A 26,624-nucleotide genomic window follows, 5' to 3' on the forward strand; every position below is an offset into this window, starting at 1 on the left:
ATAAATATACACACCCCCTTCTCCAATTAAGTGGTCTAGGTACGGCCCTCAGAATGACCATCAGTAGGTAATACCGTTCAAATTACAGTAGGCATTTCTAAAATTCTCATTGCAAAGAAAGGGTTACTAATACTTTTTGAAATTTACAGCAAAAATGAGTTATTTTTTCTATATTTAAATTAAACATATGAAGGTCAACTTTATTTAAAAAGGTGCCGAATTCCTCTTCTATAATCGTTCACTGGGATAACCCCAGAACTATGAATTAGTTTTTGGTATTAGAGATTGGCATCAGTTTTGGTGTTAAGAGATAAACACAGTTCATAAAAGTTTGTATTAATCTGGCTACAAATTTTAAAAAGCTTTCATGATATATTCTTTTTCAATATTCTTTCAATGCGGAAATCCTCTGTTGTTTTCCTTGTGTCAAGAAATTGACAAATGGAAAGAATCTATAAAGCATTTATATTATTTTGTATTTCCTGCAAAAACTGACTGGAATAAGTTAAATAAGGATTTCAGTTATATTGTAATCAGAACATAGTTGGCGCAAGTTGATGTACAAGTGAATGGAATTATTGCAATGAAAACATGGACTTATTAAAAAGAAGCAGTAATTTGCATAGCATAACGGAAGCACGATTCCTTGAAATCGTTGCTCGCATATTCAACGATATTCTGAAAGAGCAACAATTTTGTACGTCCATTTTGTACAGTAATGTACTTCGGCAACGAATTGTTTTTCATATTTTTTTCTTACCAACCAATAGGTTCCAATTGATGGAAAGATGAAACAAATTGAAATTGGCGGCGATTCTGATGTCTACGCCGTTGATTCTGAAGATAAGCTATACGTCCGTGAAGGCGTGAGTTCTAGTAATCTCTGGGGCAACGAGTGGAAGTTTCTTCGTGAAGCATCATACGTAACAACAGGTTGGACTGGACAATATATACTGGACGAAGAAGGAAAAGTTTTTCGGTCAACAGGTAAGAGCAGCAACGGAGACACATAGGAGCATTACTAGCTATCGACAAACAACTTTCCGGGAATTGCACGAGTAAGGTGTAAACTATTTATTGAAACTTAATTGATCTTACTAGGTTTTATTTCGATATCAGGTCTTTTTTTAAAAGATAGGCAGTTTGAAATTGGAACATCACAACATGCGCCAATTCTATGCAGAACATCCTTTTTTTGAGATAGATATAAAGGTCTGTTGACACTTTCCAATTTTGTGGGATCTAATTCACTTTCGAGTTTTGATTAATGTTTTATTTGTCTGTCGACTTGCAATGTATGTATATGTGCAGCTAATCGACTAAAGCTAATTCTGAATCAATACTGCTTTATCAATAACAGATTTTATAGGACTCGCATTGATAACAGTACTTCATTGAACTGAAGCGATTCATCCTGTATACATTCGATTAATAATAATAATGATTACATTCCATACGTCAGAGGTGAATCAGACCCGAAAAAGTTGGATCGTCTGAACCACGCATAACAGATATACCGTTATTGCGAACTACGATCGATATTTTGCGGCGATATTTATACAATTGTATCAATTGAACTTTTTGCAAGTATCATCTTGCAATCAGTTGTAATTCCACATAGCATCATAATTAATCATATTCAATTTTTACCAAGATTTTCTTCTGAAATCCTGGAAATTTTCTTATTAACCTGTCAATTCAGTTCAGCTCAAACTTTGAACTTCTTCGCCCAAGCGTTAACGATAAACACGTCTCTTTAGATGACGAAGGACTGTTGCTCACGTCAGAAGGTGACTTGCTTCCGTTGGATACTAGCGCGAAAGGATCAGCTTGCGTGCAGACTTGCTTCGTAGCCGGTGATATTCGTCCGAATGACCAACAAGGATTAACAGCGTTCCATACGTTGTGGCTTCGTGAACACAACCGCGTTGCTAAGATACTGGCGAAGATTAATCCTCATTGGGATGGCGAAGTCATATTCCAGGAAGCCAGAAAAATTATCGGAGCTGAAATACAAAAAATTACCTATAAAGACTACCTGCCGATTCTTCTCGGAAACGAGGGTATTTCTGAATACAAAGGCCACAACGAATCTGTCAGTCCCAGCATATTCAATGTATTTACCCTCGCATACAGACTGGGACACAGCATGATCAGATCAAAGTTTGATATGCTTGACCCCAGTTTCAACTCTATCATGCCACCGATAAATTTACGATTATTATTCTTTAACAGCACAACGATTAACAATCATGGTGTGGCCATTACTTTTAGGACTTGTCGGAAATATATCTGAAAAAGTGGACACGCATTTGTCACCTGAGATCATTGACCATCTATTCGAACGAGACGGTGGGCATGGTGAAAATCTTGCAGCATTAAACATACAGCGTTCTCGGGATCATGGATTGCCTGGATATAATGCATTTAGGGTTTTGTGTGGACTCAGAAGCGCGCATTGTTTTAACGAGACCGAGAATGAAATAAAAGATCCAGAGAACAGGCGTATTTTAAGTGATCTTTACAACGATAACCCCGAATTAGTCGAATTGTGGGTAGCAGGAATAGCAGAGACCCCGGTGAATGATTCAGTTGTTGGTCCAACATTTCGTCATCTTGTGGGAAAGCAGTTTGGGAAATTGAGAGACGGTGATCGCTACTTTTACGAGAACGAGGAAGCTGGAATATTTACAAAAAGCCAGGTTGAAGAAATTGAAAAATCCAGCATGTCTCGTATTTATTGCGACAATCTTAAAAATATCGTCTCCATTCAAGAAAATGCATTCAAATCGTCAGTCGACGAGCGTAGGCGTGTATGTGATTCAATTGAGGGGATGTCACTCTGTGCGTGGAAAGGTAAGGAACGTTGATTTATCAAACTAATCTTGAAAACTTAAACGCTAAGTCTTAAGCGCTAAAAAGCTCGAGCTCTATACGCGCAAAAGATATTGAAAGTAAATTTTTCAATAATTTTTCACTCAACTTGAAATTAGTTTACAGAGTGTGGATCATTTTTGTCCGGATTATAGCGGGCTAAAAACAGTCATATTTTCACTTCGATTGCACCAGAATAATAGAGGCCTTACGATTTACTGAACAACGGCGACTCTGAAGGCAACGGATAGTAAACGATAAAATTCATGAAGATCAAGAAAGTTTAGCGTGCCACGTTCGGTATAATCCAAACATTCTGGCATCTTTCTGAATCGCCAACACTTGGCTTAAAGAGTAGAATTATCTGACATCTCTTCCATTAGAAAACTTATACGCTGTGTCGCTGTTAGGTTATTTCTGGACAGTATACTGTAATATGGATGGAATATCTAATATAGATCAAATATCGGTCTAAATTATTTTAAACTGTTAAACTTGAAATTTCACTTCTTGTTCCATAATAACTCGCTTTCGAGTGGCCCTAAAGCTCGATCACTCACTTTAAATGAATTCTCCAACTCTTTAGACTGCCTTCTTGGGAGGGCCAAAACGGACGAAATGAGCGGAAAATGTGTTTGCAGATGTCCAAAGACGACAAAGAGCTGTAAGAGTAAGTGTTATTGGAAATCGGCATTTATAACGTTTTCAGAGTGCATCTTAATTGTTTATCGGTTAACCAGTGGCGTTCCACGAGAAGTCAGAATAAATTACTACCGCTCTAAATTGCAATCATATTGTCAGGTTTTCATGGAAAAACATTATTTAGAAATACGAAAATCCGGCGTAAAACGATGCGTAAAAAACGGGAGATGTCTGATTAATATATTTTAAATGCAGTCGTAATTGTCGTCATTTTTACCTATTAGAAATAGTCCACATTTCTGTCTTAAAATAGGTCATTGGTTGAATTCACATACATAAAAATATTCTATTACACCAGCAATGCACCTGCATGGAGCCAGTGGTTCGCTTATATACGCTTACTCTTGGTGAAAATTTCCCCACTGTTTTGGTTTGTTTGCTTCTGAGCCGCGGTTTGTTTCAAAATTCTTCAAAAACGACTTCTATATCACTCCAGAGTCCAGACAATATTTATGGAAAAAGATATTCAACATCGTAAACAAGCGATTTGAAAAATTCATGCAAAGATTTGCTTTAACCCAGGGTTAAGTTAATCGGCTTTTGAACAGCAGGTTCCATGGCTCACGACACATACGATTTAACGCAAACCATATGCATTGCAATTATTATTCAATAATTCAACAATATTTGATAACGCTTGCTTCAAATATTTCAGGAGGGTGGTCGGAAGACTTGGGAGATTCATCGAAATTCTTAAAGTTTCCCAGCCAAGGATCAGAATTTGTCGATCTGAATGGAGATGGTAATCTCGATTTCGCATATCATTTTTCAAACAAAGGAGTGGTGTTAAAAGGAGCGTACCTAATCGATCCTGTCGCGGAAAAGTTTATTTCCGAGCCGAAATTTACACCACCACATGCTATCTCGTCTCATGAAAGAAAAGATTTAGGTAAACGTTTAAATGATGCTTAATTTATTCTAGACCCCAAAATCGGCACCCCTAAATAAAAAATACTCCGTGGACTGTGCGTTTTCAAATCAAGCCGCGTCGTTCGTAGCAGGCCACGAATTATTGCACGACGTGAAGTTTAAACATGTCGTAAAAATGCCGAATATATGGCGTGGCATACCATTTATAGGCAAATCACGCCATTTTTGGCGCCATTTCCCTTCCTCTTGCTAAATCTGCCTAATTAACTTTCAGGCGCACGCTTTGTTGATTTGAACGGGGATGGAAAAATAGACGTGGTGTATCACGGATGGAACAGTCGAACACAAAAGCAAGTCAGAGGTGCTTATATTAATACAGGCGAAGGTTGGCAGCCAGCTCGACACTTTATTCCGCCATATCCTATCACTTCTGATGGGGTGAAAGATTCTGGAGCCAGATTTGTTGAGTTAAACGGCGATGGTTTAATGGACTTCGTGTATCATCTTTCTCTCAAAGGGAAAGAAAGAAAGGGAGCATTCATCAATACAGGTAATCCAACAGTAGTTCTCTTATTTAAATTAGCTTTAAAACCAGAAACAGTAATCAGTGCACGGAGAAAGATTACCGCGAAATTGGAAAGATTGGAAAGTTTGTTTGCGAATCATTGGAATCGAAGAAAGATAACCTAGAATTACCCATTTTTTACGCGTAATAGTAATTGATTATAGTGAAAATAAGTTTTTCAACTTTTTTTCGTATAACTCTTTTGCTTTGAAAAAGGAACGCCCACACAAGCGTATCTAGAACAATGTGCCTCAGCCGATTAACTACCTCCTGGCCATCAACACTAGCCAATAGCGAGTAACATATCACGGGACCAGAACAATACTATACCAGATTGTCCTGATATAAGTGCATGCAGCAACCCCCGCTATTTCAAGTGAAGCAGAGGATTTCCTGAGGTAGCCATAATACATATATGATAATAATGTTCACATCTCGTTTATCCATAGGAAAGGGTTGGGCGCCGGCACCACAATTTACGCCTCCATACCATATAGCCGACGACCGTGGAAACGAGGGCGCTAAATTTGCTGATCTGAACGGAGACGGCCGGGATGACATCGTTTACCATAAAAAGCTGGACCGTTTCACTATAGAAAAAGGCGCATACATTAATAATGGTCAAACATGGATTTGGTCTCCACAATTTACTCCACCTTTTAACATGATTGGAGGAAGATTTGTTGACCTCAACGGTGATGGCAAAGTTGATTTAGTTTACCACAGAAAATTTGAGTCGCAGGTAGTACTACGTGATGTTTTGGGCAGGGTATATTTGCGAAATTAGTGTAATAAAACCAATAATTTTATCGAGAAATTGTGCGAATTAATATAGGAGAAATTGGACCAATTAATATAGGTGAAAAAAACATTAAATTAAAAACATGCAGCATATGGTTGGTGTTACAAAACCTGCTGATCTGAGATCATAGTGTCTCTCAAAATATGGAATAAAAATACAGGTGTTTCTCAAATCATAATGAAAATATGAAATGCAAGGAATGGTAATTCAATTCAGCTCAACGTTCTGATTAATTGATATTAATACTTTGATCCCCTGATTACCTACATGTGAATGAGAAATATCCAAAAAAAAAGCCGAACAATAATTCATATCATCCTATCGACTATAGTATACATATTTACCTTCTTTAGTTTCATAAAATGACCATTAGTGGGCATGTTTTAATAAGTTATCGCCACCACCACTTTTTCATCGACAATTATATCTAAATCTCTAAAACCTTTTTCAGAGAGTGTTAAAAGCTAGTTTCATAAACAATGGATATCTTTGGATTCGTGTACAAAAGTACACTATACCAACAAACACAGATGAACTTGGAGTTAAGTTTGTCGACGTAAATGGGGATGGATTATCTGACGTTGTCTGGAGAAAAGGCTTCTCTGAGAAAGGAGCAGCTATCAATACCGGATGTGATTGGAAACGAGATGACAAATTCACCCCACCTTATAACATCGCATTGCCAAATAGAAAAGTGAGATTTGTTGACCTAAATGGAGATGGAGCTGTTGACATTGTTGATCTATCCAATGACAAAATAAAAGTGAAGATTGGTAAGCAAATATTACTCGAATAACATCAAACAGTATCATGCTTCAAGAAGGGGGTTAAGGCAGGTAAAGAAAGTGGGAGCGGGCGCGGAATGGTTTCTCCACTAGCTGTTGTAAACCCTTAAAAAAATTCATTTAAAGTTGCATGTACCATAAAAAAGTTTCCCTCGTCCTCGGTCGTGACTAAGCCGTAAGGGTTTGAATAAAACATTTTCTTACGCCTTGGTTACAATATGTGGTTGTAACATTAGTTTATTATCTACGAATTTCATCAAAATAGAAGTTTGAATTTACGCCTACGAATTCTTGTTTCTTTCAGCTTGTCCCGATGAAAACAACATTGTCTGATCATGAGTTGGATTGTGTTTTCTTCCAAAATTCAAATGATGGTGAGTTTACAAAGTCCTTGTAAATGTTTGTACAACACGGGTGCGATTTGTTTGCGTGGCGCCAGATTGTCGAAAACATAATGACGGTTGGGAGAAACCTTAAAAATTAATAACAAAGAACTTCAGAGAAAAAAATAAAATGTTGCGGGAGTTTTCTACATCGCATACTCTAAATCGTATTAAATATTATTATGATTTAACAACCCGTCATATAAGAATAGCGTTCCTTTTTCCTATTGTATTTTTTTAATTTAAAAGTTACTCGGTACAACATTCAATGAAGAAACTGATTGCACAATTTTGACGAGGGTTCTATGACTAGACTAAAGAGGTTTCTATAATTTTTGAGCCTTATAGAATAGTTTGAAAACTATTCTATAATCCGAGTTTGAAAACTATTCTATAAAGCTTGAAATCTGGTCATGGAAATCTTATCAAATTCATATATAAAGTAGCTTTTAACTGTTTGAAGAGTAAAAAATTAGAAAACTTTCGTGACGCTTTTGAATATACATTTTATGAAAACACATTTTAATGTAATTTGCTGTAATAAAATAAACGCCATCCTCACGTCACATAATCTATATACTATAAACTTCCCCAACTTTTTTGTCCTGGCAAAGAATAGGAACCATCCGAAATAAGTAAACGTTTTAATGGACGCCATTTTGTTTTCGACAATCCGCGCATGCGCACACAATATAAGCAAAAAATTTATAAGAAAGAATTTACAACCTTAAAAAAGTCATGAGTAAGATCGTCGTATCCAACCAGTTTCCTCAAAATGCGCGATACGACCTTTCCCAAAAAGCTATTAAGTATAACGTGGACAGAAATGTTATATTCCACGTTATGACAGCACACTACTGGCGAAGACGTTAGCGCAGTGCGCGTGTAAAAAGACTGGGAGAATAACCAGGCCATAATAAAGGCGAACAGCTGAATTTACACCACTAAAACAATTCCGGTTTTACACACAAGTAAAGTTGAAGTCATCAGTGGAAAATGCACTTTACTGGCATATTTTAGACCAAATCACAATTTTTACGGATTTTTTTACTTCTATATTGTCTCCCAGTTCTTTTGATGCGGTAACTGCGCGGAACCTGCGCGTTTCCCGCCACAATCAACGAATTATTCAAATCGGTTTCATCCGATCAAATGACTGGACTTTATTTTGGAGTTAGCCTATCGTTCCAATTTTGTTAGAGTTCACTGCTGTTGAATCTAATATCAGTGACAAACTCTATAACTGCATCACATGATCAACGTCCCAAGCGCAGAAAATGTGAAACACAAATGCGGGCGAAAAAAGTCGTTATGATCATTCTTTCAAATAAATGTGAAACATGTATTGAATTTGGTTAAAAAAAAAATGCAAAATGATCAAGCTTTAGCTTGTCGTTAAATCAACCTTACTCTTCGTTGACAAACTTAGCTAATATAATTTTCCAATGTATATCACTTATTACATAACTTTTTATTATACACTCAAGCGCTGGATATGAGCTAATTAACTTGCAATCTGATTGGTTCTCTACTAGACTGCAGATATATTAGCTCATATCTGTTTAGTAGAGAAACGTAAACAAAACGGCGGGAAGGTTTATGGAGATCAGCGACGATGAAATTTAGAAAAGTACAACAAAGTGCACCGAAAGGCGACGAATTTTGAAATAAAAGTATTCAGCGATAGGCTAAAAAATATAGGCTTACAAAATATTTGAAAGTTTTTTTTATCCAGCGCTTCTGTATATAATAATTATAACAGTTATTTGGCTCACTCTCGTCGTATAATTATGACTAATAGCTAACTCAACGCTGCACGCCTCGTCGACTATCACGGCACATATATACAACTCGTGTTCTCAATACTTAACTGTTAATTATCTGCTTTCTTTTTATACCCCTACTTAAATCGTCCTCTTTATACTTCACCGTAGAAACGTCTCCCAGTTATTATCATGTTGTATCAAAATGGTAATATTTCTTACATGAATGAGTCGACGATAGCGATCGGTTGGAAATTCGAGAAATTAAAAATATTCGAATAACGAACTGACAAGGTTAAACACTTTATCTTGTTTAGAAACAACTGAAAGGAAGTCAACGCTTGCAGTGAACTTGAAGGACAACATTACTTATTATTAATATTTTTAATGCAAGGGTTTTCATTAATTTTGATATTCGAGTGGTGCTATTTTTCAGTTAGGTTGTTGAAGTGTCATGAAGTTGTAAATGATAAAAAAAATGAAAAATGTTTAGAAAAAGATGATAATAAAATGGTGTGGTAAGATGTGTATCAAACAATTCTTAGAGAGCTTTGACGTTTTAAACATGCCGGAAAGGTGGACACAACATACTATAAAAACTTTAAAAGTCGTCACATAAAAAATTGGAGCAATCATTTGGGGGTCATCGAGAAGTTTGTGATATCGAAGAGCATACAGTACTAACCTGACACTGCGGTTGCGGTTCGGTCGCGGTCAACTGGTAGAAACCGCAGACGACCTCAAAGAAAAAAATACGATCGAAGTGGCCGTTCGCTTCCAAACGGAATGTTATGAACGGCTGAGAACGACAAAACAATAATAAAATCGAAAACATCTTAATTGGGAAATGTCTGTCAGACCGAGGTTCGACCGAGGTTAACTGCGGTTTTTGTTAGATTATTTCAGGGGACAGTACAGTCAGTACTGTGTATGCATCACATACTGACCTTTTTATGTTCATAAGCAAAATGAAATTTGAAACATTTCTCTATTAGCACCAATTATGGTGGTGCTTTGTAAAGACGCCCCTCTTCCGATGTTAATCAACCCCCGATATTTATGCCATTGAGATAAAGGATTAGCACTAAGGCCTAATTGTTCGTATTAATCGCCGTAAAGTTATATTAAAGTTAAGAGTTGGATTGTTAAATTGTGAAAGTTGCACAATGTCACTGGCACGTCTCACGGTACTTTTAGAAGAAAAATGGTTTCCTTTTAAATAACAATACGACACTTACAACATACAAAAAATTTCATTTAAACTGACAAGAGCCTTTCTTGTGCAAAAACAGTTTATTTATTCTAACCATTACTTAAGCTGTTATTTCGGGGACCAAACATGGGTTGATATCCGCCTGCGGTGCTAGTTGACGGAATCGCTGAAGCTGAAAACGAAAAATGGAGTCTGCTATTTCGTTCCGTTTTCCAGAAATGTGCGTTGCCCGAATGTGCATATTATATCGCAGGGTAAGAAGAGTTAAATGACGAAGCAGATCCATGACCCGAGGGATTTTGGAACGTTTGGTGCTATAATCTTGTTGACGACTGCCTCATTATCGCACTTAAATTTAAGCGTTGATCGCGCAGCAGGGGCCCCCAAATTTGACATGCAACGACGGTAACAAAACGTTCTTGCCATGCAATGCTTATACCGGGAACTCCTAGTTGTTGGTGAGCATGCCATGTACCCTGGAGCCATTAGGTCCCAAATATGCCACCATATATACCCAAGTGTCCCGGAGGCATCAGTGTATAACACTAATCTATCTGAATCCTGCTATTCGGAAGATAAAAAGAAATTAGCCCGTTCCAATTTAATATTAAATCCTTCCATATTTCAAGATCTTGGTAGAAACTCTTACTGGGTTTGATGTGATGGTGTTGCTTTTTAACGTTGCGAGTCAGGGCAATCATATGTTTTAGAAAGGGGCGGCCGGGTGGCAAAACTTTGCATGCGAAATTCAAAGTTCCTATATGAGGGATTGTAGTTCCTTCAATGTGCACGAGGTCTTGTGTTGGAAATTAATGAATATGTCATGCAACCGTGTTATTTTGTCTGGAGGGAGACGTGCCTGCATTTGAACCGTATCTAAAATTATACCCATGAATTCAAGAACTTGCGACGGACCATGTGTTTTGCCGGCGGCTATCGGTATTTTTATATTTTGAAATGCAAGAAGCATGCATGGCAGATAAACTTTGTTGACAGATGCTGTCAAAGGGCAAAGCGGGTGCTTTTGGTTCAATGAGCAAAAATCATATAGGATATCACATGCGAAGGAAATAGGGCATTTATTTAGTAAGATCCACTGCGCAGACCAAATGGCAGAACTTTGTCGTAGTAATATTTTCCCGCCCAGCACATTCCTAACAATTCATAATCGTCCGGATGTATAGGTATGAGCCGAAAAGCAGATTCGATATCGGTTTTTGCAAGAAAGCGACCTTGCCCAAAACGCATAATTCCCTTGATCACATCGTCGATAGTAACGTACTGAAGACTAAAGTCGTCTTGTGAGATAAAAGAATTTATGCTGGTCATACCCGATTTCGGAAATGAAAGATGAGATATAGTGCGGAAATTTTCCGCATGCTTTTTAGGGACTAACTAGATAGGAGAAACTTGAGAATTCGGAAAGGGGGCTCGTTAAAGGGACCAGCAACACGACCTACCGAAAACTTCGTAGCTAAATTAGATGAAACAATTGCAGGGTCCGCATGCGCCGTCGGTAAATTTTTGGAAAAGCGTGGCGTGCGCTGCCCGTAAGGGCTTTTTCTAAATTATTTACATCGATGGGTTTCGGAACTAGGTTAGTGCTTTGACTTGGCAGGTCTGTGGTTGGTGTCATGGCGCTTAAAGATGCGTTAGGCTTCAGAATCTTCGGCGGTCTTGGTCGGACAAAAATATGCTGTATGTAGGCCTCGGCATTTACTACATGCGTGCTGATATCGGCACGGCTGATGGGAACATCCAGATCGGTTAATATAATCGATGCAGAGACCTCGTTCGCCCTCTGAGGAAAACTGCTTTTGGAGTCCGTTATGAAAAAGAGGGTACTCCCTTCTAAGTACATAGGGAGATACAGTAAATATCATCAACCACAACTGTTGAACCAATCGATGCATGCGTTGAGGAAAACTTTTCGGCGAAACCTATGGTCGTAAATACACTATCAAAGGCCGCGATGAGTACGAGCTGCGTGGTGCGTTAGACTGATGTATTGCAGCAATTCCTGAGCCCGTCCCGGGAACGAATGTGTCAATACACTCATGTAGATCCTGAAAGCTGTAGTCCACTGTTCAATATCGGTAATTTTTGCGACGGACTGAGACGACCTTATAACCTTAATTACCGAGTTCTCAAGCGTCAAGTTAATAGGCTCGTTGTAAGAGCCATTAGAGAAGTTTTTTGGGAGAAGCTTACCTAAGTAAAAAAACTCACCCGATTGAATTTGTCTCACGTATGCTGCGGGAATATCGTGGAATTCGTGGCTGTATGGCACTTGAGGTGACGGCGCGGTAGGAACAGCTGAGTTTATAAAATGCGTGGCTACGGATTGCTCAGGAGCATCATCAACGATGGCCTCATCTACGCTGTTGGTGACGGAGTTCTGACCGGAGTTCTGCATGGATGCCACAGCAGCTGTCGCGGCGGTTGTCGCGATCTGTCCAGCCGATTTGTCGAGGATGGCCTGAATTTGCGCTACCTGCATGAGCATCATTGAAAGCGTTCGCTGACGCTGCCTGTCGAGGATTATCTGGGGAAGTTGCAGGAACCATCTCTGACCATCTCTGGCAGGAAACATCTCTGATAATTCTTTAAATTTTGCAAACTGTTTCTTTGACCAGAGCTATTTGCCAAGTGGCAAGATTGAGCTTGTGCATGATGCTTATGCGTGAACCTTTGAATTGTTATTCGTTGTTTTTTCGCGCCAAATGGAAAAGGAGTCTAATTGGTTGATTGAGCAGGTCAAATGATGTTCGCGTGCGATACCATATTGAATCTACTAATTCATTAGAGTGCCGGTTTGACGCATGTCTGACATGCCGCCCGCAAAACACACGTTTTTGCCATCACCGAAGACACACCTTGATATGAACGTTTCCTGATTAACTTTATTTTAATATTGATATACTAAAATAGCTTTAAACAAATGCTAAACAAATACCTTACAACATCAGCTTAGCAAATTACCGAGCAGCAAATAATGAAAGAGAGTCAAGTATGAATGACAATATCATTTGCCTCCTTTAACCTTCGGTTTGGAAATAACGGCAATTCTCGATCGTACAGGGATATTGAAAAGATCTTTATATGTGCCAGGTGTTTGACCACGTAAATCAAACGAAACATTCACCCAAGGCTGGAAAATGAGGCAATGAGTTGAGCCACCAAAATGGAACATTCCAATTTCATCTCCCTTCTTAATGTAGTCACCTTCCTTCACGGTAATCTCATTGGTGGAGACCTCGGACATCCCAACAGAGAAAAACCATCAGACCAATATCAGGATTGTCGGCCAGGATATAGATGATACCTCTTGCAGCAACTTGGCAGATGTAACCCTGAGAATCATTGTCTCGAAAGTTGTAAGGTTGGCTGTAGTAAGAACCATCGACCAACTCTGTTTTCACAACGTGACCAGAGACGGGACTGTGCCATCGATGGTAGCTGGTTGCACTGAGGAAGGCTTGGTAGAGGGTTCCACCATAAAACTTCTTAGCCATCGCATTATTGTTGAGCAAATGATCTATGGGAATATTAATAGATAAATGATATCCTATAGCTCTCAATTACAGACATGAGGTCGAAAAGAAATTTTACATTTTAAAGGTAGGTTTGATCATTGGCAACTGGCAAGCCTGATTCTCATTTATATATTTTACGCAATTAAGCACTGCGGCGGCGACACCAAATTATAATATCGCACAAAAAAGAACCAAAGATCTGCAGTCGTGCGTTGATCATGAGCAAGAACATAAGCATTCCTTTGTTGCGAGCTTTTCTTTCTGAAGGAAACAACAAAAGCTGCCCAACGACGATACTCTGATATGCTTACCCAGTGAATAATACTGTTTCTTGACCCAAAACCAGTTTCGTTGTTTGATGTCATGTGCCAGTTTGAAGGGTGCAGACTCACAGGCATTCGCTACGACATTGTCGTCTTCAGGAGATTCGACTGGCCGTATTCCAGGCCGATACTTCCTAACGAAGAAATCGTCCCACGATGTGAAGCCATAGTGTGGTTTAGTAGGATCACATTCAAATTCTTTAACAAAATTCGGCATTTCTTCCATCGCATCTTCACCAAACCAACCAGATTCCTTGTTTTCATTCAAGACATACGTAGACTCATAGCTGGACAAATACTCGCCCCAGTAATTCAAGATGTTTTTGAATAATTTGTTCACCTGATGAGAAAGGTAATGTAATTTATTTAAAGTAACTTACGCACCAATTTTTGCTGGGGAGGGATTGCTTGCACAAAATTCTGACCGAACCAAAACCCAACATGGTGTTGAGACCTGAATCTCAAACGATATTAAACGATTTTATACAGTCAGGGAGATATTTCTTTGATAACTTTATATTCAAGCTCACACATTGTAAAATAACAATGTAACGTGTTTATCAGATTCTCTGGTACGAAGGTTGAGATGTTGCATCAAGCTTAAACTCTAAAAGTTTGCGTTGTTTACCTTTTCGTTCAGGAACGCAGCAAAACCAGCCGTAGTTGCCATTGGCCAGTTCAAGATCACGTTGATTGGAAAACCAACAAAATGAGTTTTGTTAAACTCGGGCGCCTTTCTCATGATCATGTTGATAAGAAGAATCATGATTTGCCAACACCAGATTTTCTTTCCTTCCGAAATATCTGGCAGCGATCGTTGTTGCCAGAACATTTGATGGAAAAACATGTTTATTTCTATCAAAATAAAAAATATAATTTGCAACTTTTCCACGAGATCACTGTACACTGTTTTGCAACATTAGCAAAATGTTTTAAACAATGCAAGTACGATGATACATGTGGCATGAAACAATTCCTTATTGTAAGAATGCCGGTAACGTTTACCACCATAACTTTCGAAAGCAGGAGATGTGATATTTTACTTTATATGCATGCAGTGGATATCGTCATGCAGTGGAGGAAGATTTCTCGTCTTTTGAAGATTGGAATTTTGGCAGTGAGGCCCTTCGTTTATACCGCAATGTGCAACATGAAGCGGGATACTATCTGTCAATACAATTGCAATACAACCCTTTAACTATGCTGAGATTTATGCAAAAAATTGTTCCTTTCTCATGGCGTTTCTATTGTATTTTGCGCGGATAAATCAATAACAATCTTATAATTAACATCTTTTTCAAGGCAAGGTTGTGGAGGCAGTGGAGCTTTGTAAGACGAATGCCATTGGTACGTTTGGCTAAATACAATAGACACGTGACGAGAAAGAAACCATTTTTTACATAAACTTGGACAATACCATAGGTAATGAGTTGTATTGTACTTTTATTTAGTCTCCAACCATATATATTCTATTAACTGTGGTATGATTCATAGCATACGCGTGCTTCATGGCATGCGCGTGCAGATTATACTAATTTATACTGTAATTACCTATACACATTCCAATAGCCTTACAATTATTGCCTGCACGTTGACAACTTGATTCAAATTTCTTGTAATCGAATTAACGATACTACGTTTAACAAGTTCTCTGACGTGGCATGTACATGCAGGCGTGGTTTTAACATTTCCCCCGAGACATAAAAGACTCATTGACTTTGCCATTACGGTCGGGAAAAGAATAAACGATTTGGTAATAACAATAAATCAAGATAGCAACATCAATTTCGCTTTAAATGAAAGCAAAGTCATTGGGCCAGTGTGATTCCTTTCAGGGGCGGTAGCCATTAATCTGGTTCTAAGCCAACAGAAATGAATTGCCTGTGCGCGCACGGCTATAAAATGCAATTGCGCTGTCCCTACGTACCTGGGTCAGTAATTATCTGATCTCGAAGTGCAGCCACAGGAGGATGAAGAGCCAATTTGTTGATCGTCTCATTATAGTCGGGTTGGCCGTGAGTGTGCGGATGACCTTTCAACGCTGCATTTTCATCTGAGGCTAGCGGGTGCGCCTTCAAAATCAGGTCTATCTGATCCTTGTGCTTCGTTTCAAGTTCGTTGAGTAACCCAGCAAGCAATTTGTCGCAAACCTTTTTATTTGAAAGGAGCTGACCGATACGTTCAGGCTCGCCACTCATGTTTATGCGTACTGTATGCTTCACTGCTTCTACGACAACAAAGTGACAATTATCAATGACGTGCAGATCTTTATACTGTTTACGCATGCCCAGTTCTGTTTCGGTCAGGTAGTAATTCCTCTTTTTTCTTTACGCACGAAATTTGTGTTCGTGTTCGTGTTTGTGATCAAGAAGCTGTCTTTGTTGTTCTTTTGAGTTCAAATTTTATGCAGTTGCAAAAGGCTGGCGACTGATTTAATTGCGATAGCAGTAAAACCCGTCTCTAAGAGTCTTAGCAGTCAAGACCCGAGCGCTTAGAGGTGTAGTGGTGGTGGATTTGAGTTGCTATATTAGTTTAGAGCTGAATGGGATATTATTAACGAAATTTGTTGAAATTGGGCGGAATTTGCCGATATTGGATAAATTAGAAAAAAAAGGCGGTAATAGGCGATTCTATGCCTTACTGGGCGTTTCTAGGCGATATTGGGCGTTCCTAGGCAATATTGGGCGTTCCTAGAAGATTCTGGGCAATATTTAACAAAATAAGTTAACAAAAGATGTCTTAGATGTGATAGCAAATACTGTGTTAGTGAAACACCTTGAATAGTATAATATACCTTGAACAGTATAATAATAGTATTAAAAAGCAGACATTACATTTGATATCAAACTGCCTCTAAAACTATCCCTATAAAAAACTTGGTCTTGATCCAGGGTTCTAATCCCGCCCAGAGATTCTAATTAGGCCCAGGAATGCAAAACGAAATTGAAGTTGTCCTCCATTATGTCAAGGACGTTGGGCGTTTTTGTAAGTTACGCGCATGCGTCAGTTTAAAACGAGTTGAAACAACTGACCTATATTAGATGGACTGAGCGCTCGAAGCCTAATGTTTCCCCCACTCTTGCTCACGTCATATTGGTCTTCGATCAGTATTACCGCAGTCTGATATTTGTTTCGATTTGTGGGCGGGTTTTACATTTTAAAAAGGTTTTAGTGAGTTTTTGGGTTTTTTGGTTTTAGTGAGTTTCTGACAATTTGAATACGAAAGAAAGAAATATATTACTTCAGATATTCGAGGAATGCTTTTCAGATATACAATGTTTAAAAGGTTTTACCACATCTTAGTGTAAAAATACAAATGAACGGTAAGGACATGTAGCTACGTAAACTAATAAATTATTGTACCCAATAATTAATTAATAAAAATGCTTATATATCTTTTTTAAATTCTTTGCATACATTATAATGTGACCTTCCACGGGAAAACATCCGTTAACGATATTCGTTGAACGGGAAAACGAACGGATAATGGACGGTTAGTGAACGATCTGTCATAACGTTTCAACGAATCTAAAAAACATTTTGACGAATTCAGCTAAAAATCTGAACGTTTTAAGTCGAGAATACGAACGAAAAAATAAACGTTCAATCAGAAGCGTTCGAACTATTTACCTTTATGAACGGTTTAAACCAATTAGTCTGAAGGCTTGATGAACGTGATATAATCGACCCAAAATAATCTATTAGCTCTTAAGCTATACTACCTAAATCCCCTTTTTTTATACTTTAAATGCATATATACATTTGCGTTTTGCGACAAGATTCGGGTTAAGCGTTAGAAAGCCTTCAGCCTCCACAGACAAAATATATGTATGAGTGATTAATTAAAGCCGTAAACATAGACGTAAACATGCATGCGTTTTATTAACACGACAGTAAACCAGGCCTAGCTGTGAAGTGTGAACGAAGATTGGAATAAATGGCCTGCCTTCGATAATAATATCACAGGCGATGTCATCGGTCACCGTCTCAGTTTGGTTGAGTTTCAGCTACTGGATACATATTTTATGTTAAACTAAACACAAGAGATTCCATTGTACACTTTTGCTTATACTCTTTGATGCGCAAATGATTTAAATTAATTAGGGCAAGGATCAAGTGGTTTACAGATGATAACCAGACATGAATACAAAAATATCGCATACGCAAAATAAAGTTCGTTTGTATGCAAACCAACGTAGAAACGTGTTTTACTGCTGTTAAAACTAATTTGATGTAAATACTACATGTTTGTTTCGATGTTCGTTTCATTTGGCAGGGATGCGTTCAAGTGTTTATTAAAATCCACATTTATTTTCCAGTTTAATTTATTGCGCAGTAATATTTAAATGAAATATTTGATAAAATGTAAGCTCGGATATTCGAGCGGATATTCACCTGTTCACACTGTACACTTTATGTTCGGATATAGCAATAGCTGTAGCCTCTCGCCGCGGTCAAGCCTACGGGCATTGCGTTAAGGATATTTTAAAATTTGGTTTAAATTTAATTGTCTACGGGCTGCAATGCGGTCAAAATAAAATGATGCATTGCAAACTTAGGTCGCGGAAACCTAGCGCAAGAACAACGCTTATACCCTGGCTTATACTTATATATAGACCTAATCCACTTGATTTTGTGGCATGAGAACCTCCGTCGTGCTATAGTGTATACGTTTACACAGCTCCGGAGCGAGAAAGTGACGGCAGAATTTGACTGCGTTTGCGCTGCTCCGTTTGAATTCCGAGTACAGTTTCGTTAGCGTTTACACACAAGCGTTCTTCGCTGTCAACATTCGTAAGTTGTTCGCGGAAAATTGCGCCATATCTTTTTGAAACATTGCTTGACGTTGATATCTGTAGTCGTGGGTCGCAAAAACAATGAAAATAATACCGCCGATAGCGAGAAAGGTGCTTGTTGATAAATTGATGGAAAATTGTTCGCTATATTGAATTACAGCAACAACGTGCCACGCATTGTAGCGGAGTGGTATCTAAAGTGTAGCCGAAATATTAACGGTGTAGTGTTTACACAACGCCATGTAGCGCTCCGTTTTCGTTCGACCACATTTTGAAAGTATGGTCGTGTCGCTACAGCAAAGATGACGTTTTCAAACAAATCCGCTCCGGTGCTGTGTAAACGCAACCCCGTTTTGATACTTTTTTGCACCGTTTTCAGACCGATCCGGAGTAGTGTAAACGTAGTCTAAGTGGATAAAAATTTAAACCTGAACTATATAATAAAATCATTAGGACATTTACATAAAAGAGGAGTCGAGATACAAATTTCCAGGCCAAGCCGCCAAGGACTCCATTTTACGAACAGCGCTCGCAGGGCACTACAAACTACAGATTTCAAAATACATGGAAAATTTCAGCACGTATACATTAATACATGTTGACAGGTTGCAATAAAACCACTGTCCGTGCGAGGAAATGTTTCCAAGAGACAGATTATCGTTATTAAAACAACTAGGGCTATGAAATCTCATAGCATAAAATTTCAAACTTATCATTTTGTTGATTGCATGCACACTCGCCATATTTTCTTCGCAAAGCTAAAGCTGCAATGTCGGCTCCATTTCATATTTGTTCATTTCGCCGCGCTAGCTGGCACTGGCAGCCTTCAAAGTGCAATGTTCATGCAGGATGAAATGTGCAACATCAGTATACATATGAAGAAAATTTTGTGAATTGAAAGTCTAAATAAATTTGATAGAGTATTTTTTATAAAACTTATTTTGTTCACAATATAATATCAGGCCTGATAATATGTAAAACGCAAAATTCCTCAATTCATTTTAACATCGGGTTTTGTCTGTTTTCATACATCTTGAGACTTCCAACAGTTATGCAATTTAATTAGCACCGGCTCCCAAGGCATATGGCTCGTAATGCTCAATATAATTATATAGCTTGCGACCTTGTTTGTGCGCGTGGTGAACTTTGGCTTTATGGAAACTACAGAAGTATTAAAGTACAGATTGTATATAATCATTGCAATACCGGCATTCAAATAATGATAAATTTTTTATGGAAAGCATTTTGAGTTTTTGACGTGAAATTTGACGTTTTAAGGAAATAATAGCATGCATGCACTGAATAATAATATAGCCTTTCATGTCTGCATGACGTTCAGACGAAATCATGAAGCGCACGAAATAGCATTCGATTCGCCTAAAATTATATAACCCCATTACAAGCTTACTATTCTAGGATTATCTCTGGGTAACACATTCGTCGCTTCTTCTATAAAGGTGTAACATTGCAAATGTTTAATCTAATGTTGAGCCAACTGCAATGCGATTGAACGAAATTCCGGCAAACGTTTCAACGAACGGTAAATCAAACGTATTTTCAAATGGGCGAAATCAGACACAATCCAATGGAGATTTTTCGTATTGTATTATAAATTCTAAATTGATTGGATTCTGATTAGATTACAGCTAAACTATTATAGAAACAAACTTAATCACAACTCACAGTACCTGAAGAGTGGATCTCCACTGATTATCAAACTCACAAATTCTACTCTCTCGCACGCTTGTCTCACAATAAATCCGATATTCTTATGTTCTCCGATTACACAAACAACTGCGAAATGATTAATAACCAAAATAATCTATAAATGATAACTGAAATAATCAAACCATATGTAAACTGTCTGATCCAACCCTCCGGCACCACGATTAGAAGGAATCATCTTCTAGGATTGGACAACATTTCTGAATTGATCGCTGGTATTTTCCAGACTTAGTTTTTACCTTCACTTTCCGGACTATGCCGTCTCTTCCAGGGTAGTGACCTCGACAATATGCGCAAGGCTCCACTTTCCTCTCGCGGTATTTGAATTGACGACTAGGACGATCGATATCACCGACCTTGAATTGCCGTTTCTCTGTTCTCCACTTTGCTCGTCGCATCAGGCCTTGCATATGCTCGCGTTGGAACCGATTCCAAAATTGCTGAACTAACGCCTGGACGTACTCAAACCGCTTTCGACAATTTTTGACCTCTCGGAAGGGACCTTGTCGGACTTCTGCTCTCGCTCGACCCTCAAAGGTTGAGGGTCATTTGCGTCGTTTGAAGGGTACCCGCGGGGGGGGGGCTGTTCACGAGGTATTCGACCTCATTAAACACGATTGACATCTCGTTCCAGGTTAAGACTCAAAATCGTAATTGTCTGGGCCAATAACATGCCATCCAAGCTTTGTCTTTGTTCAAATGGCAGGTCTTGCCGAACCTCACTTTCAGCAAGGAGATGGCTGTATTGAACACCAAGAATTAGATCAATTGAAACGGTGCGGTGGGAAATTTGATGTCACTGAGGTGGTCAAATCACTTTAACCAGTTTCGGTCGAAGGCTGGGACGTTGATAATCGTGTGGTCGATTTCGTGTGCTTCGACTGGGTATATGATTCGCTCCCGTTGAGGGGTGAGATCCATAGCTTTGTCTTGGTAAGGATCCTCCGAGAAGCAAACGATGATAAAGATACGTGCATCCGTCTGTGCCCGACATTTCTCCTTCGACTTACAATCTTTCGTTACATGACCTCGATATAAACAAGAGTAGGAGAGTCGTTGGTCTCTGGCGTGCTGAATTCTTTCGTCGCTGGAACAACTTGCGATGGTTGGACAGTCTACAGTTGGACCCGATGGTTTTCGGAGCATACGTAACATTGAAGCAGTTTCTTCTCTCTCTGGTTGGAATGGATTCCCCTTGCTTCAGCGTTGCTGCGCAGTTTGCGACATCGAAGGACAATTGTTGTAAATCTCTCTATCGTTGTTTTGGGTCTTACTCGCGTTGATCAACTTGTTAATATAATGCTCTGGCAATTACGCTGGGTTGGCGAAACTGCTCTTTGAGAGTTTTTAGCGCGTTTGCGTACATTTTCCCGAATAAATTTGACTAAGCTATGAAGGTCTGTTCAAACAATCACCACTGATTTGAACAATCGACGCACTTTAAACCGTCTAGTCTGAAGTCACTACACAATATATGTGACCTTCCACGGCAAAACATACGTCTCTATATCGTTCGTTGAAAAATATCGTTCGTTATCCGTTCGTTTGCCGTTCAAACGCTTCAAGCGTTCGCTGAGACGATTTTCGAGATCGTTCATCGTTCGAAATTGCCCGTTCGAACGCTTAGCAAAAAACGTTCGAAAATTGTTCCAAAAGCGTTCATCCGTTTGATATACCGTTCCTTGAAACGTTTGCCGGAATTTCGTTCAATCGCATTGGATTTGGCTCAACATTAGATTAAACATTTCCAATGTTACAACTTTAGAATCGCAAAATGTGTTACAGAAATAAGGCTTGGTGGAAAACACGGACCCCGGACTACGGATTACGGACCACGGACCACGGACCACGGACCACGGACTACGGACATTGATGAGTTCAGACGTATATTCTTAGGCTCCGCTTATCTATTAATATATTGTGATTTCTAGATCTAAAAATAAGTATTATAACAATCTTTAACAAAACTATGACAAACTTTAATCCTAATACATCAATTACGAAAACTAATCCGCTTGTTATGCTCAACAGTGGTAAATTCAAATGGCGTGGTGGTTTCGCCCTGCTACAACGCTTTGTGGCAGAGGTGCTGAATATTAAGGGGAATTGGATAACACTTCCTGGCGGTGGCTGTAAACAGCTAAAGACCGATGAGATATCATTCCGATGGTACGAAAACGAAAGCTTAACGTTGAGTGGCTCTACAGTTGAAGATTACAAAGTAATCTTGGAAAAAAATAGCGGCAATTACAACAAACAGTGACGAGAGTATTAGTTTTGGCGAAGTCAACTCTACTCCTACGCACATGCCTTCGCTAGAGAATATTAATGAGTTCATGATTAGTTATCTCCCGCTTGGTCCGTATGACTTGAAAGTGTTAGATACTGAGCTACTTGATTCTGGGGTAGATACTGTTGCTGAATCCGGTAACCTAGCGGACATACCCCAGTGCTCAGGCGACCATTCGGAGTCTGGTCTCCTTCTTGATGTTGTAAAGCGTCTGGACGTATTAACCAATCGATTTGAAAAGCATAGATCCGAATCATCTATTGTACTAAATGAACTCATGATTGATTATGAAACTAGGAAAATTTTAGAACTGAAATAAACGCCTAACTGAAGAAAATACTCTTTTGAAAAACCAAAATCAAGCTCTGACTGAAGATCTAGACGGAGTTAAAAGCACTCTAGTGAAATTAACCGCTAAGCTATCAGACATGTAAAACGAGAAAGCCAGCCTTTTGACAGTTGTCGGCTATTAAAAGGCAACCAACCGACTCTAGTAAATAAACCAGTCGACCTTGATCAACAGTGTCAAATTCGACCGTCACAGTCTGGCAGCTGCGAAGATGAAGCAAATTTTAAACATCAAATCGACCTTACGGATAATTGTAGCAATCCCCCCAAGCCTATCACCGACAAGCACCTACAACATCAAAACCGCAATAGCTGTCGTTCCGGCGATAGAGCTGACAGTTTGGACCCTCTTGATCCTGACCATACTTGACTTGCTCGGAGTTCTGTTCCGCATCATAGGCCACAACAACAACAAAACATTATCAGTCAACATCATCATTACAATCAGTCTGCATCTCAGCGACTTGAACCTCTATTTCAAAGATCCGAACGACTGCCCTCCCACCGGAACGATCGTCTCAACAATCTGATCGCTCGCCTCAACGACATAAAATAAGGTTTCTATAATATTTCGTAGAATTATTCATAAATTCATCAAGGGTTCAATCGCCACCATTAGAGTATATCGAAATGCAAGCCTAGCCAAATTTGGATTCCTATGTTCTTTTTAAGGCGTTTTATTAGGCTTATGAAAATGGTATGCTATGATACGATAACACTTGTTTTGGATTCAAAGGGCTTATATGATTTTGGTGTTAATGCCATTGAGATTTATGCATACTCTTTAGCGAATATAATTTATAAAAGCGAATTTCGTCAAGCAAATATCACTGTTTATACCATAGTGAAAATCCATGCAATAAATGATTATGTTGGCAATTATTTAAGGAGAAATCAAACGCATAAATACCTGGAAAGTTTTCTGTTGAATCACTAGTGGACTTGTTGCAATTGAAGTTGGTTGATCAATGATATTTTAGAGAGCGGATGTCATATACTGGAACGAGTTTTTCCTAATTAACATTCATTTTACATACACTTTAAGATAGAAGTGGTAAAAAAGATAATTATACTCCATTTATAGGTTATAGGTCTATATACCTACATAATTTCAATTTTCGCGTCAATCTTACCTATCCCTTATGACGTAACTATATTTCCCATTTAAATTAAGTTTAGAAAATAAAATTGGTGTGTGTAAAAAAATTTTCACACATACGACGTATAATTAAATATTGATCCCGATGTTCTGATATACGTTTTTTGAACTATAACCATACCGTATACCAAATATTTCTTAAAATATTCGTTCAGTTTCGGGTAGCAATATTACCTGAAGGCGTTAGTGTGAATGTAGTCTTGAATAAAAATACTGCGTCATTTTTTCCAAATCCATCACCCCCCGAAGAGATTATAGAATACCAACCGCTCTAAAGACGAAAAAGCACCAGCTGCTGTTTCTTCACATTTTATTTTACACAAAATGTATGATACGCTTTCGCAAAAGAGTTTTCTCATTGAAATACAAACTTTCTGTGTTAACCAATTAAAACATTTTTTTATTACCAGTCTTTACTCGCGCATGCGCAAAACGGTCAAACGTCCACCGTCGACCGTCCACCGACCATGACATAGAATTTCTACGTACAAATTCTAGTATTTTCTGTCAGAATACCTGGGTGTAATTTGCAAACTCCGAGCGGAATTAGAACCCTCGCTCAAGCTTTGCGCCTGGTCGGGGATCACAGTAATATGAACTCATTCAAAATCAGGAGCAGATCCAGGACTTTTCGCACCTTATAAAAATTTTCGTTCGTTAATATTAAGATGAGGACTATTTTTCGCCAAAAACTTCTCCCCCCCCCCCCTTCATCTCTTAGAATTAATTGCACATTGCAAACTGAACTGTTAAAAATATTCATTGAACATGTTAAGTTAAATTTGAATGAAAACGCAAAACGCTGATCAGCAACGAAAATTAAAAACGCTGGTCAGCATGTTTAACAAACAGCAAAATGCCAAAAAGCAGTAGTGTTTTAGTATTCTAGTCCAATTTTTACTAAGAGTCCAAAGAATACTGTTTTTAAAAAATATTTAGAAACGCGAAAGCTGCATTTTTAAGTTTGGCTGCGAAATATTATTCTAAAGTGCCGAAGATATAGCAATGCGAAACTAGTAATTGTTGTATTCTTTTGAATTATGGTGGGAAGAGTGAAACTAAATTATTCACTTTCGCCCGTTATGCAAATGTATACAAAAGTTGCCTACTTCAAATGGCTATATATTTGCAGTACTACATAACATATGACCATGCAAACATGACCGTTATACTAATTTGAGTATATGCTCTTTAGCTGTGTGACTTGATTTATTTCCTTCTTACCACCTTGATAATAAATTATTCTATTCCGCTAGTGGACCATTGTTATTAAAAGATATCAATCAGACAAAAGAAGAATATTACATGAATATTTGCCTCTCACTTAAGATTCTAGCACGGCCCTGACTTCTGAGTCCAACGTATTTTTTTCATATTTCTCATTTGTGCATGCAAATTGAATTATGTATGCGGGTTTTTTCTTTGGCTCATGCATCCCTCGGTTCATGAAAAATATATATAGCCCGCTTTTACGAGCTGCCCAATTATTATTATTTATTAGCTTCCAAGCTATAGTAATCCTTACAAAAGCTTAAAAGATAAATGCAATCAGTCTAATATTACCAGTCGAATCATTCTTCGATTATTTGTCATCTAGCCTTACTGCTTTTATCAAGCGCTAATGCTCCAACAACAAAAAATAATTGATGTTGATTTTGATTAAGATGCTGCGATTCAATCAAACATTTACATTTCATTTGGGCAAATTAAATCCTGTCATCTTTTTCATTTCTTGTGATATTGAATTTGCGTAGCGCAATCATTAAAGTTAATGTGTGTTTAATATTTCGCAACAAGCTCTGCTGAAAGTTTAATTTGAGTTGAAAAGTAATGTATATAGCTATAGTTTCATTTGCCAGTAGATTAATTTGCTTTAAATCATGCAAGCTTCAATTCGTATATTGGTGTCGAGAGAGGGAAAAACAGTCAAATTAAAGTCCAGCAAAGCAATGACTCTATCATTGAGGCAAGAAACTTATGTAGTCACGCGCAACATTTTTGGAACCACCTATTTTGTTACAAGAAACATTCCATCTGACCATTTACTTGCTAGTCATACCTCCCCAGTTGTTTTAATCTCGTGTTAATAATACCGACGGTGATGCTCAACGCCGTAGCTATAATGACGATTTTGAGGTCCTCTCAAATGAACAATAAGATTTGCCATCGAATTACTAGTTGGCGTATTTGGGATACCTCTTTTCTTCAGCTTTCTGATGAGCGGAATCCGCGGAATGGCAGAAAATCTTTGAATCTGATGACAGACTGATAATTTTTCCAATTTCGTTTTCTACATAGTGAGAAAAAAGCAGACTTCTGATATTTGTTTTCTTCGTTTTTTTTTCATGAACTTTGCACGAATATGCTTTTACTCTTGCGTACGTAGCAATTTATACATATTTATGAGTAAGCATATTATATCAATTAACGATGGTTCATTTTGCGATCCTATCCTGTAAAATTTTAAAATTATGTAGTGAAATATTTTTC

General features: G+C 38.3%; 1 protein-coding gene and 1 pseudogene across 1 annotated transcript; one reads left to right on the top strand and one right to left on the bottom strand.

Moving 5' to 3' along the window:
- The first annotated feature begins 788 nt into the window (after nucleotides 1–788).
- Nucleotides 789–9,266, top strand: LOC114539414. The gene is made up of 9 exons (XM_028560042.1): nucleotides 789–987; nucleotides 2,236–2,856; nucleotides 3,461–3,544; nucleotides 4,232–4,465; nucleotides 4,721–4,996; nucleotides 5,461–5,753; nucleotides 6,265–6,586; nucleotides 6,903–6,972; nucleotides 9,062–9,266. Exons 1-8 carry the CDS (start codon nucleotides 789–791, stop codon nucleotides 6,929–6,931), a joined length of 2,058 nt encoding a protein of 685 aa, XP_028415843.1. The 3' UTR covers nucleotides 6,932–6,972; nucleotides 9,062–9,266.
- A 3,567-nt stretch (nucleotides 9,267–12,833) lies between these two features.
- On the bottom strand, nucleotides 12,834–20,838 carry LOC114539400 (annotated as a pseudogene).
- Nucleotides 20,839–26,624: the final 5,786 nt, after the last annotated feature.

The sequence above is a fragment of the Dendronephthya gigantea genome, unplaced genomic scaffold (assembly GCF_004324835.1).
Source record: "Dendronephthya gigantea isolate DGI-Jeju-01 unplaced genomic scaffold, DenGig_1.0 000202F, whole genome shotgun sequence".
Classification (NCBI taxonomy): domain Eukaryota; kingdom Metazoa; phylum Cnidaria; class Anthozoa; order Malacalcyonacea; family Nephtheidae; genus Dendronephthya; species Dendronephthya gigantea.